General features: G+C 39.4%; 2 protein-coding genes across 2 annotated transcripts; one reads left to right on the top strand and one right to left on the bottom strand.

The window, feature by feature from the left end:
- Positions 1-3375: 3375 nt before the first annotated feature.
- LOC115687749 (disease resistance protein RUN1-like) lies at positions 3376-8323 on the top strand. Its single transcript, XM_030613411.1, has 3 exons — positions 3376-4052; positions 6887-7985; positions 8072-8323. The coding sequence occupies exons 1-3, from the start codon at positions 3376-3378 to the stop codon at positions 8321-8323; spliced, it is 2028 nt and encodes a 675-aa protein (XP_030469271.1).
- A 6895-nt stretch (positions 8324-15218) lies between these two features.
- Positions 15219-18300, bottom strand: LOC115687733 (probable polyamine transporter At3g19553). Its single transcript, XM_056307586.1, has 3 exons — positions 18139-18300; positions 16974-18042; positions 15219-15960 (listed from the first exon to the last, which is right to left on the bottom strand). The coding sequence occupies exons 2-3, from the start codon at positions 17945-17947 to the stop codon at positions 15420-15422; spliced, it is 1515 nt and encodes a 504-aa protein (XP_056163561.1). The 5' UTR covers positions 17948-18042; positions 18139-18300; the 3' UTR covers positions 15219-15419.
- Positions 18301-18884: the final 584 nt, after the last annotated feature.

The following is an 18884-nucleotide window of genomic DNA, read 5'->3' on the forward strand; positions in this document are numbered from 1 at the left end:
AAATGCGTTTGGTACGACCCTAAAAATTTCTATTCCCTATTTTTTTCATTTAATTATAAAAATATCAGTGGAGACTTAACAATTCATGTTTGGATAAAACTGGACTTTTGTAAGGACTCAACTGATCAAGATATTCTAAGATGGCCTCATAAAATACAACGTAATAGTTAGTCAAAGATAGATGGCTGGAAATGGTAGTAGGGAGTTCCACTGGTTTATAACTCACAATATGAGAAGGTTGAGAGTAAATCTTTGGGCATTATAATAAAAAGGTGCATAGACCTTTTGAGCTTTTTTAGCTGCAAGAAGAAGAGCAAACGTAACCTGGTGGAATGGGCATGTCCTAAGAAATAGAGTCAGAATAAATTATGATATAGAATTGGATAACCTTAATAAGATTATCCGCACCATGCAAACGGCCTTCACAAGATAAAATCATATCCAGTTGATAATAGACAGTCGTGAATGGGCACATCTGGAGCCCTAGGAAAATAAATAGAGGGAAGGCGACGGAAATTGCGGTCAAGGTTGGAGCTCTCCCATTTTTACATTAGTTTAATGAAAACCCCCCGACGAGTCTTTTATTTATTTATTTATTAATATGGGACATAAGCTTCTTGAGAAATGAGGTCAGTTTAATCATATAATTTGATTAATATTTTGCGCGCACCTTTCCCCAACCTCTCTCGTATGTTGATGATATGTGTATGTCGGGACGCGAGAGAGAGAGAAGGAGAGAGAGGGGGAAGTGCGACCACGCAACCCCACAACGCAAACCTAATTCCCAACACCACCACCATCGTCTTCTTCTTCTCCTTCTTCACCTTCTCTCTTTCACTGACAATATCACTTTGTATTTTTGTGGGGGAGACCAGAGTTTAACAAAGAGACCACTCCTTGTGCAAATCAATGCTCGCAAAAGCAACATTGCCATTTCCAAGTATTTAAATCCAGATTGGAGATTCGCCAAAGCAAGGAAGTGATTTTCAGTAAAATCATATGCGAAAATTGGAAAGTCGCAGCCACTCCTTGTGCAGATCAGCGAGGGCGGCCCTCGCCCAGATTGGCAAGGGTGATCCTCTCTCAGGGGCGGCGAGGGTGAACCTCCCAGATTTGCGAGTCAGTATATCTGCAATAAAATCTGCAATTTCACTCATCTCGAAGTCATGTCCACGCGGTTGAAGCTTAATTCGATGATGGTGGTGAAGAAGAGTGTTGATCTCAGTCACGCCCACGTTTTGCTTGTGAAGAAGATGTCTTCTCTTGGTTTGTGTCAATTGTGTAAAGACGAGCATTAGGTTACGCTGAGTTTGTTTCTTAGTCACTCCCACGCTCTACAATGACCTTGTTTCTCTTTTAGTTCCTATAAACCAAAAAGTATATTTTTTTACTTATTGTTTTTGTTCCATATCTATTCCCTGGCTATTGATCTATTCCAGGGAATAGAAAAATTAACCGACGTACACAAACATATTTATGTTCTTTTCCTGTTTCGGAAAGCAAAAAAACAAAAAAAACATAGAAATAGACCGGTTACCAAACATGCCCTAAGTGCATCAAAGAAATAAAGTTTTCTCAATTTGTAGTTGTTCTCGCAATTCATGTGTTCTTCAACATATGTTCATCTTCTAATATGTCTTCAAGATCCACGCTAACGGTTGGATGATTTTCAAGAGGAACAATTTAGTCGTTGAAGATAAGCAACACAATCACTAGGAGATCTAGTTGCCCACACAATCAAATATTCTACTTTGGGAAATAACCATTTCCGGCAATTTGATTGACAATTGATTGGATTTTTCTCCATTTATCATTCTCTGGAGCTCCAGGCCTGTGGCTTTCTGTTAATATTCCTTGAGATTTAGATTGATAGTCAATGTAATATATGGGTCTTTAAATCATAAAGGGTATTCATATTCATTAATACGAATGTCCTTCTCAGCTGATATAGGGATCCCCCTCCATCCGCAACGCATGAGTTTATCAAGGCTTCCCGCTAGTGATTGACTTTCGTACTGCTTTCCACTTTCTTCTGGAGTATTACCAGTATAAGCTACTCAACTTGATATGATACCTCCAAGCCCTCGTAAATTTCCCGTTCTCATGAACTTATTCACCTCCATGAAGGTCCTTCCAGCCATCATTAGTCTTTTCACTTCATACTCCAGGTTTTATCGGTGTTGATGGAGCTTTCCTTGTATTTGTTCAACCTGAGATAAGACAACATATGCATTTATCTAACATTTGATATAGACAAATAATTATGTCTTTTTGAAAATATTATAAGAGGTTTTCTCAACACATCCTTCATCAACTAATCTCTCTAAATTAGCAAAGTACTATAAGGAAAAAGTATCCCCATGATTTAAAAAGGAGAGTAGAAGAAAATGATAATGCTGTATAATAGTTACACAACAGTATTTCCAAAAGCTTGGTTTTCTTTTTTTTTCCCTTGTCCCACATTGGTTGAATTGCTTCTCAAGTTCACTTTATTAATGGGTTTTTTCTAGCATGGTAACCGCAATAAAAATGTGTTGACCCGAACTCACTGTAAAGTTGGATCCCCCACACCGAAATTCTAGCCGTTTACTGTTTAATCTTCTAGCTGTCACTTAGCTAGACAGTACGACCGAGTTTTCTGTAAGTATCAGCCTGTTGCGTGTGTGCTGGTTTCATATATTTTCTTGTTCCCACTACACCCAAAAAGTGCGGTGCACACTAGTGCTTGCACGCCTCAAAATGTTTGTGAACTTGTCAATGGCTCTCGAGAATTTATGTCAACAATAACTGTGGCCAGAAGTTTACCTAGCATTTTCTATCTTTTTGTCGATTTGTGATAAAAAGATGTCATCGGATCACCCGATATCTATTTTCTCACGAGGTATATTGACTACACATTGAATGTAAGTTTTCTTTTTTTCAGTGTAAGATGCCGATGACCGCGTGTTTGATCGCTTATTTTAAATTCTTCGTGGTGTTCAGCGTGCAGTGAAACGCGCGTCTGGTCACTCATTTCAAAGTATTCCCTATCAGCATCCCAAAATATCGGTGGCCGCCGCCCGTTTGATCGCTCTTTTGAAGACCTTTCGTTGTGGTCAGGATGCATCGTCTGGATCACCCGTGGCACTTTGCTTTGCTTTTCAACCTTCCAGGAAAAGGTGACACAGACGGTCATATCTGATGGACAAAACCACTATGGACAGAAATTACAATGTGCCGTGATTGACAAAAAAGCTTTGTCTCTACGCGCGCATGTGTGCGTGAGAGGGAGAAAGGGCTCAGAATTTGATTTTTATTATAATTAGGCCGAGGGAGCTTGCATTGTGAATGAACTCGGTATAGCTCTTTCTCTACTTCGATTTTGGGGGTGTTTCAATGGCAAATTCTAGTAAGATGATGATCCGATTTGGCCAACTCAAGCGCAAGCTTTTCCCTCCTTTTTCTCCTCCTCCAATGTATCCAAGCCTCCGAAACAAGAGAGCATCTCAATTCCAACTGCAATCCCCTCCCATCTCTTTGCCTTCTTTCTTTCCACACCACTTCTCTTCCTTCCCACATGGCCTAACCGCCAGGCCACACCTCTTCTCTCCCCCCTCCTCCATCCCTCGGTGGGTTCACGATACGTTCATCAGTTATAAACAGGCCGACACGCGCAACTTCGTGAGCCATCTCCGCGACTCTCTCGAGCGGAACAAGATAAGGGCCTTTGTCGACCACAGTCTAGAAAGAGGACTAGAGATCGTACCAGCAATCAACGTAGCGATTGAGCGGTCGAGGAGCGCCATCGTGGTCATCTCTCAGAACTACGCCTCCTCGCCGTGGTGCTTAGACGAGCTGGATAAGATCCTCGAGTGCAAGGAAAAGAACGGCCAGCTGGTGTTCCTCATTTTCATGGACGTCGACCCTAGAGAGATGCGCGAGCAGGCTGGACCATTCACCCAGATTGGCCAAGGCGAGAAGGGTTTTGCGCAGGAGAACGCCGACAAGGTCCAGAGGTGGAGAGAGGCTCTCCGCAAAGCCGGCAATCTCACCGGTTGGCCTCTCGGAAACAGGTACTAACTTTCTCTCTTCATTGAGTGTTTTCTTGAGAGGATTCCTAAAGGAAGCCCGTAATTTTGTCCATGAAACAACAAAACTTGTTCTTAAGCGCAATCTTTTGGTCTATGGGCAGTAGGAATATTTAGAAGTGTCAACTAAACAAAACGATAGATGACCTTCTGCTAAACGTTAAAGGAAAAGAAAAGGAATTGATGGATGTCCCTTCTTTTCCAGTTGTAACCCTCATTTCATATTCTGTATTTCATAACTAAACAAGCATATAAGTTTATTATCCTCACTTCTTCCCTCAACCATAAAGAAATCTCTAGAGAACAATGATTTTTAGCCGTTGCCCGTGCATCATTTCCCTTGCTTACTCTGAGTCCCATTGTTGAAAACATACAAATGGCTGAATTCCAAAGCATATGAGCTTATTTTTCAATAGGATGTTGTTGAGAAACTAACAATCGAACATAATAACAAACAGTTTAAATAAATAAAAGGGACACAAATTTATGTGGTTTGATCGGTGGGATTTACTCCACGGGGATAGCACAGAATTTCACTATACATAAAGTAATACAATGGGCATTACAATCATATTCGAGTCATTCAAACACTCTCATTATTTTTTTTAGTCCTAAATATATGTAATAACTTAAGTAATGTTTAGACTCACAATTTCTCACGACATATTCTCTCAATCTCACAAAAAAAATTATACAAAAATTTACCCTCAAAATTTAAGCGTCTCAAACATGTGCCAAGGTGTAATTTAGGAGAAGACGTGCGGCAACAGGATGTAAACCACAAAGAATCCAATCTAATACCAATAGACGTGCCACTAAATCACCTTCTTCTCTTATTCATAAGAGACAAGATACGTATTTATATATTGAGGCATAACCGGAATCAATCTGACTCCAACATGGGAATATTGAAACTGACTCCAAATCCCAGAAAAAAAAAACTCACGTGTTTTGCTAATTTCGATATCGAACGTCCAGAATGTTTTTGTGAATAGGTCAGCAACAATCCTATTTTTAAGTCCTCTTCTCACAGTCACAGGCCAACTCCATTTTGGACTCACAAGTGCAAAAGGATTCAGCCTTGGAGAAGGCGGTCACAAAGTGGACTATTTTAATACGGCCAGATTTTCCGGCAATTCAATTTGGGTCGGGTTTCATTCACAAACTCAAACTCGAGACATATGCTAACAGAAGTTAATAGAAATCTCATGCTTGCTTTTTGTTAATACTAAAGAGAACGAAAATGGCAAGTCCAGAGTTCTTTTCTCTCTCTTTTCCTTACCAAAAAAAAAAATGGCAAGTCCAGACATCTTCCACGGCCAATAAGGGTAAACCCAGCTGTGATGCAACCCTTTCCTTCACTACCTAAACTCTCCCCTATGGAATCATCCATCCATGAAAAGCAAAAAAGAAAAGACAAAAAAGTTGTTGTCAGTCTTTGTATTGTCTTCAGAGAAAGTATTCAGTAGTTAAGAGACTACCACGTCATAGGCTTGCATGTATATATGTATTGAAAACCAATTAATAATTGACACGTGTCCTCGATGTGGCAAGCAAATAAAAAAAATGAAAGTCAGTATTCTTTTTCGTCTCTTCTTCGTTCGCCATCCGCGGCCACCGTTTCCATCAGAGTCACCAGCGGAGTCGCCGGCACTGCGTCCAAGCCGGCCATTGCTGCGCGTCCATGGCCGAGCCACTCCTTCGTCATTGCAGTGGCTCGCAGTCATCGCCGTCCATGGCCAAGCCACCCACCTTTGTTGCAGCTCGTCCATTTGCTGCACCTGAACAGGTAAAAAAAAAAAAGAAATATGTTCCCACGCTGCTGCGACCTGATGGAGAACTTTTGGACTAAGAGGAAAAGCGCATCTCCAAGTCTTTTTGGGGTTCAAGAGGTGTGCAAGTCTCAACTTAGAAGGTGTCCAAAAGAAGATCTTGATTTGCTCATTCCCACTCTTGTCGAGAAGCAATTCGACTGGTTCAGCTCCGACTCCGAAAAAAGGAACCATCTATTACATTGCCAGATCTGATAAACACAAGCCATGACTGGAGTTTGTCCATCAACTGACGACAGCCATCGTGAGCAGCGAAGTCCAGATCTGGTCGACCGACTCTGATCTGCGACAACTAAGGTCAAGGTAGGGAACTCGAGCAACGACCAAGGGAGTGGGTCGGCCATGGACGCGCGGCAGTGGTCGGCTTTGACGTATTGCCAGCAATCCCGCTGGTGACTGGATGGAGGAGCTGATCGCGGACAGAGGAGGAAGATGAGGGAGAAAAAAGAGAAGTTGATTTTCAATTTTTTAAATTTTTTTTCCATGTCATGAACAAGTGTCAATTTCTGATTGGCTTTGAAACAAAAATATACGCCATGTCAGCCTATAACGTGGTGCTATCTAACCACTAAATACTTTCTCGGTATTGTCTGGAATGTGGTACCTAGCTAGGGTTTACAAGAAAGTTCAGCCTCCATTTTGTTTCCTTCTATCCTATAATGGCCTGCTCCTCAATCTCTCTCTCTCTCAACTTTCTATGTTGTTTCCTTTTTAGGCCAAGATGCTTTCTATCGTAGAACCTCTTTCCTATCTTTCTTCTTTTAATTTGTTGCTTAAGGATTAGCCAAAAGAAGACCGAGCCGCTTCCCCACAGGTCAACGTCTCACATGCCACTATATACTATTATAGTGGATTGGATACTGGATATTAAATTATGTTAGATGGACGACACTCCTAAGTTCTGGAATATCATCTTATTGATCTTTTCTTCATCTTTTACTAGCACGAATAACCAGAGTCACCCCTTTAGTTGTTGATAATTTGCAGACTTGAAGCTGAATTCATCCAATCTGTTGTGGAGAAAATCTCAAGAAGACTAAGCGGCTTATACACAAACCTGCTTGCTTTCAATCCAGTTGGATTAGATTCTCAGTTACAAGCCTTGTACTCTTTACTCCAATTAGAGGTTGGGGAGGTCCGAATCGTGGGAATTTCCGGCACTAGTGGAATAGGAAAGACTACACTTGCGAGAGCTTTGTACCATCGAATTGCAGATCAATTTGATCGGAGTTGTTTTCTAGCGAACGTGAAGGATATATCAAGCCAAGATGGCCTCGTCAAAATGCAGGAGACCCTTTTTGGTGACGTTCTCAACGATGGAGTTTTACAGTTTAGTGATGATATTTATGCAGTAATAAACTTCATGAGGAGTAAGCTTCAAAGCAAGAGGGTTTTGTTGGTAATTGATGATGTTGAAGGGTTGTTGGAGCCTCTGAGCCACATGATCAAGGCAATGAACTTAGGCTTGGGAAGTAGAGTCATTTTGATCCCTCGACATGAAGAAAACTTAATAGGTCTATGCGGGGATATCTATAAGGTAAGAGCGTTGAATGATGATCAAGCTCTCGAGCTTTTTAGTTGGAATGCATTCAAGGAAAGATATCCCAAAAGTGATTATAAGATGCTCTCTAATTGCTTTACCAGTTTTTCCAAAGGGCTTCCTTTGGTACTCACTGTGATAGGTTCTTTCTTGAACGGCAAAACCGTCAAAGAATGGCAAGGAACTTTTGATCGACTGAAAGAAATCCCTCGGGGAAAAGTTCATGAAATAACGAGGATTGTTATTGATGGCTTAGAGGCCAATGAGAGGACGGTTTTTCTCGACATCGCATGTTTTCTTAATGGATATGATAAAGAAGAGATCATCAAGTCCCTAGACCAATGCGGTGTCCATGCCAATAGTGGGATTGAGATTCTAGCTCAAAAGTTGCTCATATATAGCGATGAAAAGAACAAAATATGGATGCATGATTTGTTTGAAGAAATGGGTAGAAGAATCGTGATTGAAGAGTGCCCTCAAAATCCTAGCAAGCGAAGCAGAATATGGCGTCATGAGGATGCTCTACAAGTGTTTAGGCAAAATTCGGTAAAAGTTTAATGGCCTATTTCAATATGCATAATTATTTTCAAGTGCTTCCAATATGCATAATTATTTTTATTTCACTCTAATAGGGAGCAGATGCCATTGAAGGCATTAAACTAGACAAGGTTGACGTAGAGGACTTGATCATGAATGCAGACTCATTCAAAAAGATGAAGAAGCTCAGGCTATTCATGATGGCTGATCATGTCCTTCACTGTGGACCGGCGGGACATCTATCAGAAAACTTGTGGAGGTGTTTCGTACGGAACAACATTATCATGTTCACGTGTTGGGAGGCGCTGGTGAAGCAAGTTTCCAAGTTCTGGTCTCGCGGAGCCTGAAGAACAAGATCAACGGATGCGAGGGGGGGCATGTAGGACTAACCTCCTACCAAAATAGAAATGTAAGAAGCAAAAATGGTTGACCTTCGTCTTCGTGTACATAAGACTCCCCACCACCCCCATAATTCTATGCACTCTTACCTTGTTGGACTTTGGTCCACTAGCCAAATTTAAATCTCTCGTTGAAAAGCTTTGCACAATTACTTTATGACCTTCATTACTGTTCAACATGAAATCCGACCAAATACAGTATTGAAAGACAGCCGAAGATTGACGTAAATTACCTATTGTTGTGACCCTCCCGAGTTGGAATTCGGAGGGTTTGACGGATTGCTAAGTGGATATAAATGATGCCCCTTGCGTAGCATGAGCCCTACCAAGCTCTACGGATCGCAACTTGGTTTTTCTCATTTAATCATTCACCTAATATTGAACTTAGGAGTTGCCACTAATCTAAATTAGGTCGATTAGGAGCCAAGCGAACCAGAGATTTGTGGGTTTCGGGACTTGATTATGCTAGAGATATCTAACGCCCAATCTTGGTACATTTTTATCTTTTATGAAGAAAATTATTCATGCGGTCTTTTCGATTTTTTTTTTCCGTCATGTAAGACATGCAAAACGAGTAATCAAGCGTAATTCACTTAAACGGACATATGTAAAATCCGATAATATCTAAACCCAAAAAGCAAATAAGGGCAGGACAATAAAGAAGCTGAACCGTATCGGGAAAAATTAATTGTTATTACGCCTCAGGACAGGACCCCATTAGCGGTAAAAGAAAAGTTTATGCAAGTTTTATAAGATAGACTTATGTATCGAAGGAAATATTAATATGCATATGGAACCTGCTATCCATTCTAAACAAATTACTTTCCTAAAATGAGCTTCTAACAAATATAAGAATTTAAGTTAACGTAATCTAGATTAAAATATAAAGAAAATACGCAAATAAACTTTAATTCCCCTAAATGCACCCCTATACATATTTTTGTGATTTGTTATTGTAGATGCAATCTGAAATCACAACATGCAAGATGTGATTTTTTTTATATATTTTTATCTTATTACATGTAATTCATGGAAATAAAAATGCAAGTATAGCAATCAAATAAGAATGCTATCTAAATGTCCTAGTACGCATTGAAACATCTATTCATTAAAATCTAATTTATCTAACATGGCAATTACAATGGTGCAAATATTATGTGAAATCTTATCTTAATATGCAAAAATGTCAATATGCTTAAAGATGCAAAGATGAACACAATTAGAAACGCAAATATGAATATTTCTAAATATGCATATTTATAAGGTGTGATTTCCTATATGCAGAATCCCTAATTAATCTAAACATATGATTTACTAACCATGCAATAATTACAAATGTAAATCTAGCATGTCAATCTAAATTTTAAATCTATAAGGGACTGCATGCAAACATGACATGAAATATGATAACAAATTGAAACATGAACACGTGACTAACTTTAATTTTATCGAAATTAAACCTGATGCAACTAGTGTGAGATAATTATGATCATGCAGTGAAATCTATCCAAACTAATTTCAATCAAGACAGAATTTAGAACAAACTATTCAAATCGAAATAAATTGAAACAATGCAAGTTTTTACACCAGTTCCAACATTTTCGCGAAAAGAACATTAAACCAAAATCAATCGCAAAGGGAATTGGTTCGGAGTTAACCATATTCGAGACAAATTGCTCCGCTTTCTCGGTTCAGGTTATGAATGCACCCGAAGATAAATAGCCGAACAAAATCAAAGTAAAACATTGGTAGGCTCACGTAATTGAATTACTCCAAAGATTGAAAATAAAAGCGGTGATTTTCACCTTGAGACCCCGTCTAATGCCAGATTCCTCCGTTTGCTTTTTTTTTTTTTACGTTGCTAAGCTCCCTCTATAGTTTCAGTGTTTTTGCCGAGGAAATCTCTCAAGACTACATTTGGTTGTTTGGATTTCTAGCCATGATAGGACTGGATAGGATAGGATATGAAATCCAAGGGATTTACTACATTTGGTGAATCGCAGTAAATAAAGCTGGATATTTTCGCATCTTACCATGTTAATTATTTGCTATGAACTTCACATTAGTGTAAATGAACCTAAAAATTGCATAAACAGAGATGATAAAAATCTCTCACGACACTCTTGCCTACTTCATTTTTATTTGCTTAGCTTTTATTATTTTTCCCTCTATTTTTTAATTATTTTCTTTTTTTATTTCTTTTTTCCCCTTCCATCATTCTCTAATAAAATTTTATTGGTTAGTAAACTATACTAATATACCTAAAAATTTAATAAATATAAATAATAAATGTATTTATTTTTATATATGAAATTTATATCATAAGATAGAAAGAAATTTGAATATATAAATAAAAATAAGAATAAATACAAAAGAAATTATTGTTAGTTTTTTGTTATTTTGAATTTTTATATTAAAATTTAAATATTATTTATATTAGAATATTATTTTAATTTTATTAATTTAACAAGTTTGTTGTTATTCGAGAAAAATAACTTTTATATTATTGATATTAGAAATCATGTCCACCTTTATCCCACCTCCCCCGTAGGATAATTTTATTAATTTAACAAGTTTGTTGTTATTCGAGAAAAATAACTTTTATATTATTGATATTAGAAATCCTATCCACCTTTATCCCACCTCCCCCATAGGATAATTTTATCCGGGCTATATTCCTCATATATCCGATTTTATCCTGTCTTAGGCAGGCATCAAACACGGGTATCATAAATCCTATCCTGAATTTTATCCCGACTATCAAACGTAACCCAAGAGCCTACAAAACAATCAACTTGTACTATGTAAATATCTCTTAAGCGGAATTCCTTCCTTTCTCTTCATAATTTCACCATATTAACATTTGCCACGTCAGTGATTTCCGGCGGTAACTGGCCGGAAAAACTACATTGGAATTTTGCGCAAAAATTTATGGTTGTATTGGCAAAATTGGAAAGTTTAGAATTGAACTAACATACGCCCAATAGGTTTAGGACTGATTGGGTATTTATCCATTGATAATTCAAATGAATTTTTAGCGCCTAAATTCAATATCATTAAGCATGCTCGGCAAATTTGAACGAGATTCACGACCGGGCCAATTTACATGAAATTTATTTGATGCGGACATGTTAAACAAAAAAAAAATGTTTCTAATGCGTGAATGCAATGCCATTGCAAAATAATTTTATGTGAGGTCAAATTCTGTTGTTACCAACGAATTCGATCCCGAAATTTTACGAAATCCAGCACGAGATCTTTAGGCAAAAAAACAACACATACTACCTATGTAAATAAGCACCCATCGTAGTTAGTAAATTGGTGGGAGCAAAAAAAAAACAAATTGAAAAATTAATTCATTCACTATCTGCAGCTCCTTGGTGGGTGTTCACGTGGTCAATATCCGATTCACGTCACTCTTCAGCTTCCTTCGGAAGCCACATCAGTCAAACTTTGTGTCCGAGGGTCTTGATTACACATTTAGCACAGGGGACATGGTCGCACAGTAGATCTCCTTCTTCCCCAATCCTTGTGATAGGAAACGAATCACAGTCCCATAAATCACGGCGACATGGCTTTAATAGATCATTTGCCGCTAAGCAAAAGAAAAAAGATTGTCATCCAATAACTTTGAAAAGATGGGAAACCAAGTGGCCTTTCCCGGAAGCAGCGCTTCCACGTAATCTCCTATTCTTCCTCAAACTGATTGGAGTTGGGCTAATGATTGCAGATCCATTACTTCAGGATGAATTCCACGTCTCCAAAGCACGTCATATACAGTAAAAGTTCTCATAACAATCATCACTGACATCGGGTCTATCTACAATTCTGGTGGCCATTTCACTTTAAGGTATGGAGATGATTATATATAGATCTGCGTGTACGAGTGCAATGGCACCGATCTGTTTAAAGCTTCTTGGGTAATCATTGATTATACAGTATCGATATCCAGATTCAACCAAGAGATAACCCTACGTCCGGGGATTGATGTGGCACCGAAAGTTCTTACCGGAGTACTTTCTTGAGTTCCTCTATCTTTGCCAGAATTTGGGATGGTGGAACAGATCCAAGCATCTGCGTCCAACAAGCATACACCATTAGTACTCCCCCGTCAGAAACCACGTCAAATGAGCAATGCTAGAGATATCAAGATTCGTCTAGTAAGAAAGGAGAAAATCTGTTGATACTTATTTAAGCTTGTGGGCCCATTTAAGCACTTAACTAGAAAAATTATCACGTGATTTAGCCAAGCAAATTTACTATGGATCTTAGGGTGCGCTTTAAAGAGCCTTTGGGGAAATGCAAAGGGCATTAGGTTAAATGGTTTTTTTCGAAATGCAAATAGTGTTAGATAAATTGTAATAGAAAAGTGCATTGGGAAGCAACCTTGGGTAAAGTTTTATTTGGAAAAAAACTACACCGACTTTAATTATTAAAAAAGAAAAAGGAAGCTGAAGCTTAGCAATCTGACAGTGCTCAAACAAAGGATTTAGGTGGCCGCCCGATGCCGGTGAGCTAGAATTGCAACGCCGGTCCTCGCCTATGGTCGTGCAACCCTTGGTAGAACGTTGCACAATCTCGACAACGATTGCCTAGGTTCACACCACCCCAAGGAGTCCTCGTGAGGGCTACTTGAACCAAATCTAGCTTGCCAATGGTAAGATCAGACCTCACTATCGTCACGTGTTGGTGAGGGTAAAATTGGAATTTCAAAGTTTAGTGAGGCTAAAGTTGGAAGAAAAAAATTCATTACCATTCCCAAATACTCAAAGCCAAAGTTGGATGGACGTGCACTGGGCTAAGGGACATTGGAAATGCTAGCTTTTACTTGAAGACCTTTAAAATTTTGTTGCCAAACACCTCAACTTTGGCTCAAAAGCCTTCAGAGGTCCAAGGCCCATTTGAAATGTTGCACCGAGCACAGCCTTAATATTTCTAGCATTATTGAAATTATTTTGATTCATGCATCAAATATAGGAAAATATATACACCATATATTTCTTTAGGATATTATACATATGGTTAGCTAACAAGACCAAATTGGGTTGAAGTTAGTTGACCTTATGCAACCCGAAAAAATTTGAGTTCGGGTTGGGTTCACCCTCGTTCTTTTTCTTTTGCGGGCTGCAAAAAAGTCCTCTAATTCCCTAAATTTGAGGGTACGTTTGTGCAGATTATCGGGTCTAGTTCATTTTTGCCAAGTCTAAATTTGAATAATAATTTTAATTTTGGTGGGTTAGCTTCTGTTTAAATCCAAACAAACAGGCCTTCACACTTTTTCAAAACTCCAATTCCGATAGCAAACATTTTTTTAATTTGATTAATTTATGGTCAAATTATAACTTAATTTTGATTTGTATTTCAATTGTCTACCGTTAGATTTCATGCTGGTGCAATTAGCCCGCATTATGTCTATGTAATTGAGCCTTTGATGTTTGTGTAAGAATAAGATTCTGTTTGTCTCGCAGAAAATGAATGATTTAAATATATTTTCCTAAGAAAGATCACTTCTATCGCTTGAAACAACTGGTCAATAGAGAAATTGGTATACGGCATTTTTTCGACAATTTGGTCTTCTAAGGGAATGGAAGAGGTAAGCTTGCGAGGGTGAAAAATTCGATTGCTGCTAGGGCTTCCTCAGCTTCAAATGATCGGCCTATTTTTGGGCCCATGTATTTATCACTGGACCAAGGCCTTCTCTTCATGCGGGCCTTTCTAGCCTTTGATCTTGTATGTATCTTTATTGGGCCTCTATAGCTTTGTGTGTTCTATTGTCTTTCGGGACTTTTTGGCCTTTGTATATTGTGTAGTTGGCCTATTATGCGTATAATCTTCTTTTCTGCAACCAACGTTAGCGACCCGCTCTAAGTGTTACCATAAGGGCTTCATATCTGCTACGGAAGGTTTGGTTGGAGCCACAGATAATTTGTACAATTTGCGACCCGAAATTCCAAGATTGGCGAGCCCGTCATTGTAGGTCCACCAAGACGTTGGCAATCAGGAAGTCTCTCCACACCATATATGCCAAAACTAGGCAACTCTCGGCACGAGCCGTTTGGTGGTTCGCTCACGACGTGAATCAAACTCGTGAAAGACATATAACCCCTTTACCACCAGGTCAACCACCAGGGTAGTTTATTGATACAATCTTTATTTGCTTTGAAAAATTAAGGACAACAAAAACCTCAAGGCACAACCCCTCACTAGTTTTCAATTGTCATTTTATTGTATGAAAGGAGAAGAGAAAAGGATTGAGTCGATGAAAATTTTATGATTACATAAATCAAGTCTATATCGAAACTTTTGATTTTGGCGAATCTCATGTTAAAATTCAAATGGACCTCGAGCAAAAACTAAACATAGGTTGTTAGAAAATGACGAGGGAATTTCAGTGAAGTGATTTCAAAGCCAATCTCAGCCAACTTCTGGTCAAAACAAGGTCATTTAAGCTAATTTCCAAACAATTCTTTGTATCTGACTCAAGATTGAGCTCCTGTCAGCTACTTGAATCGAAATTTCAATGCTTTTGTTTGGAAAGTGAGCAGAGGAAAACTAAAAGGAGAGACCAGCGATTGATGGACTGATTCATTACCCTTGCTTTGCATCAGACAACCCAAGCTACAAACATCATATAACAACCTTTTTTTCTCGTCACAGATTGGTCTGTGACTGTACAAGAAGGGAGAAACTTTTCAATGGCAAATGCTGAGAAGATTTCATTAAGCTTTGCATTTGGGAAACCTCATTAAACTGCGGAGACGAATTCCGTTCGAGGGTTCGTTCTCAGGACACGACATAATGAGAAGCTGCTAACTCATGATGATCTGCATCATGAAACCGATACTCTCCTGAACTCCTATTTCCATCGATATAACCAGTTTTGTTTTGCAAGTTCTGGCACGCGGCATAAAATTTACAAGAAGCGGCACGCCTCGAGAATAATATCGGCCTTTTGGATCAGTCACCACTATTTCTTTTTCAATTTATTTTCCTAATTTAATGATCTGACTATGTAAGCAGAAGAAAATAAATGGAGAATTACCTCCTACTCTAACTTGAGGACTTCTTCCACCACAACCGAAGAAGGGTCCTGCTGTGTCTTGGATGATGCCGATTCCGAAAGCAGGGTAACTGTTGCATCATCTGTGTCTTCCTGTGGTAATTTTGACTCGACAAAATGACCAACTTGATTATCATCTGAGGGCAATCCTTCTTGTGCTTCGAATCTGACCCATTTCTTATCTTTCGCATGAATCACCAAAGGGTATAATAACAGACCCACCAAAATTACCGTTCCACTCACTAATAATGTCTTTGCAGAAGCCAGGCACATGACGAGCACAAGCAGTAGGGTTGGAGGCACACAGAGCATTGTCGCCCCAAATGTCTGCAACGGTACCCTGTATGGTCGATGAAGGTCCGGCTTCTTTATCCTTAATCTTATGAAAGCAGCAAATTCGAGGATCATGCCGATGGAGTAGAGGAAATTCAGGAATTCCAGGATTTCTTGGAAAGTCATCCATGACAAGAACACGACTCCAGTAGCCGAGCATAGGATGCTAATGGTTGGTGTCCCATACTTTGACCTGGAAAATGCATTCAAGGAGAAAAGTATTAACGGAGAGGTACAACCAGAAGTTCACAATTTTAACCAAGAGAAAAGAAGGCAACATCAAGCTATTCAGGAGTTTCACTTTCTTTTTTACTCGGATTCTGGAAATGAAGTTACAGGAGTTGCATTAAACATTGAGAAAAATCTCATGAGGATTGTTGACGTAGATTCTAGGAGCACGATGCTTCAAACAATTTAGTCAGTCTAGCAGCTCACATACATCACAAAATAAATATAAGGTGAACACTTTCAGAGCTCATATTATAGAGGTTCTGCAGCAATCAACATGAGATATTTGATATTATAGTTAATTGTTCTATTAATTATCTTTTCTTGCAAGATTTAAATTCTACATTGTTATTCAAAAGAACATACAGCTGCAGAAAAACGTAGAAAATATTATCAAGTGAAAGAAGATTGAAATATGTCCGCTATCAACCATCTAATTATCTGCTCCTTTACACCCAAAAACAAAAAGTAATTGCTTCGAGACAGATCATTCAAGTTGCTGATGTCTGAGAATGTCCATGCCCTATAGACAACAGATACTAGTGAAGTGTTCAGAAAAAAGAGAACAGCCTTTTGACGCAGTTGGTGGAATAATGACAAAATTTTTCTCTCATACTTAAGCAAGCAACAATATGTAATCAATATCCTACTTGTTGCTTGATTTTTATAAAACAATCATGATTTCCCATAGAAAGCACAAATTTAGATGACAGAAACTTTTCAATGGTGGTACGCGAACTATGATTAGAGGCAAAAGGATGCATCATGCTTTTAACTTTGCAGTGAGGCAAAAAGCTAAGCAAACGTGCCAAGTGCACCACTCCATCAGAACCCGTAATTCCTATTAGATCATGCAGCTTCAGAGGATTATTATCAAGCATTGTAGCTACATTCTGCCATGAACTTCTTCAATTTACACTCTGACCAAATACAGCAGATACCAAATGCTGAAAAGGCACACCTGGCAAACTAGCTCACCTTTGAGCGAATATGGTCGGAAGCATGCCCATCTCACTCATTCCAAGTAGTTGAAAAGCATCACTGCTCATTTCTGCTTCAAATAACCCCATATTGGACATCGCAGCAGCCGCTTGTATCCACCACCTGAGCCAAGCACCCCCAATCAAGAAGCCCACTTCGGCAAAATAACCATCACTCCAATCGCTCGCCGGAGTATTCACCGCACCCGTGCCAGCCAAAAGCGGAATCAAATACGAACCAACCACCAAAACTACTGCCCCGAAAAGCGCTTTCGGAAATGTCTTGCTCGGGTTTTCGACCTCACCAGCCAATGTGCTCGCCTTATCCCAATAATTCAAGTTCCAAAACATACTATTGAAGTACCCCCTCCAATCTACCTTCCTAAAATCCACTGCTACCCATTTCGCAGGCTGTATTCGAGGAATCGACAGGATACCCATGACAGCAAATGGCAAAAGTGAAAAAGCCGCAAGAGAAACCGCGGAAAACCCAACTATATGTAGGCCTCGGTAATTCAAATATGTCAATGAGGCCGTAATCCCCAGAAGAGTGGGGACTCGGGCGATCAACCGATTGAAAATTGGGAACGAATGCTTCAAGTAATCGAGGAACAACACGGGGTAAAGCGCATTGTCCATGACCCCGCTGAACCATTTCCAGAACCCCTCTTGGAAGCCCCAGAAGGGCCCGAAAGCCGATGAGATCCACAGCACATAGCCACCATTTTCGGGGAAGCTTGTGGCGAGCTCGGCAGTGACCAGGGCTTCAGGGATGCTCCAAAACAGCGGGAAAATCAAGAAACCGAGCAGAGACAAAAGAGGGCCACCCCCAGATTTCACCGAGTCCTCAACCCCGAATGGACCCCCAGAAACCTCGTAGAAGATAAGAGCAATTAGGGGAAGCAGAGTCAATTTCGGGCTGGTCTTCGCAGGCTTCTGGCAATCACTTGACATGCCCTCTTCTTCACCCATCAAAAGGGCAGAGGGAAGAGCGGAGAAAAGATCAACAGAGCTGACCAACCAGCAAGAACGCTCAAAAGGGACCTCTTGATTCGTTATGTTCCAAACTATATCGAATCGGATCGCGTAAGAAATCACTTCTCTTTGGAACACAGAGACCAAAATCTGGGCAAAGATTGAAATGGGTGTTGCGGAGCATTTACCTGTTTCCAAGAACTGCGGATGTGGGTGGGTCTCGCGTCTGCCTCGGGTGCTTCGCTCGAACCGATGTGAGGGAATCACGTTTATGCACGAAAGGACCCCATTTTTCCTTCTTTGGACACAGTCCTGGTCATCGAAGAGAACTACTTTTGTAAGTTGGACGTTGACAATTCTATCAGTTGCCTTGGAATGCTCGAGCCGAGCGCCTTTGGACAGGCCTGTTAGCGCACGATTCATTTATATATATTTGCATGAACTTTCCGTTATCTATTTCAATGGTTTTGAAATATTCAAAAGCCATTATTTTTTACCGCACTCAAATCAATTTGGTTTGCTTTTCTTTATTTACCCTCTTCTTTTTTTGGCTATAAATTAACCAAAAACAAGAAATTCTCTCTTTTCTTTTCATTTATTTACTGGATTTTACGTATAACTTTATTGTTCATGTTCCATTTTATTTAAGCTGTGCAGAGCATAGATGAAGGTCTGTTGTATCCTGAAAGATAGCTACTAAAGTCTTACGTATTGAGTTTCATACTTCGAGGGGTGAAATTATCTTTTAGAAAGTGCTTGCACGCCTCAAATATTTATGATCTTATTTTTTTCATCTTTTCCAATGGATTTCCAACAATTCTTATTTTTCATTTTATTTAATATTTTTTCAACAATCTTAAGGAAAATTGTCTTATGGATCCCCAAACTGGAGCTACCGCTGTTGGATTTGAACGAAGACTTGGAGATGGGGAAG

Source organism: Syzygium oleosum, unplaced genomic scaffold, assembly GCF_021117445.2.
Source record: "Syzygium oleosum isolate NSW1041296 unplaced genomic scaffold, Sole_v2.1 Sole_v2.55, whole genome shotgun sequence".
NCBI lineage: Eukaryota > Viridiplantae > Streptophyta > Magnoliopsida > Myrtales > Myrtaceae > Syzygium > Syzygium oleosum.

Excerpts from the sequence above, each read along its gene's own strand:
- LOC115687749 (XM_030613411.1), top strand. The coding sequence starts at position 3,376 with ATGGCAAATTCTAGTAAGATGATGATCCGATTTGGCCAACTCAAGCGC. Across the intron at positions 4,053-6,886 it reads GGTTGGCCTCTCGGAAACAG|ACTTGAAGCTGAATTCATCC; the intron begins GTACTAACTTTC and ends GATAATTTGCAG. Across the intron at positions 7,986-8,071 it reads AAGTGTTTAGGCAAAATTCG|GGAGCAGATGCCATTGAAGG; the intron begins GTAAAAGTTTAA and ends TCACTCTAATAG.
- LOC115687733 (XM_056307586.1), bottom strand. The coding sequence starts at position 17,947 with ATGGGTGAAGAAGAGGGCATGTCAAGTGATTGCCAGAAGCCTGCGAAG. Across the intron at positions 15,961-16,973 it reads CCGACCATATTCGCTCAAAG|GTCAAAGTATGGGACACCAA; the intron begins GTGAGCTAGTTT and ends TGCATTTTCCAG.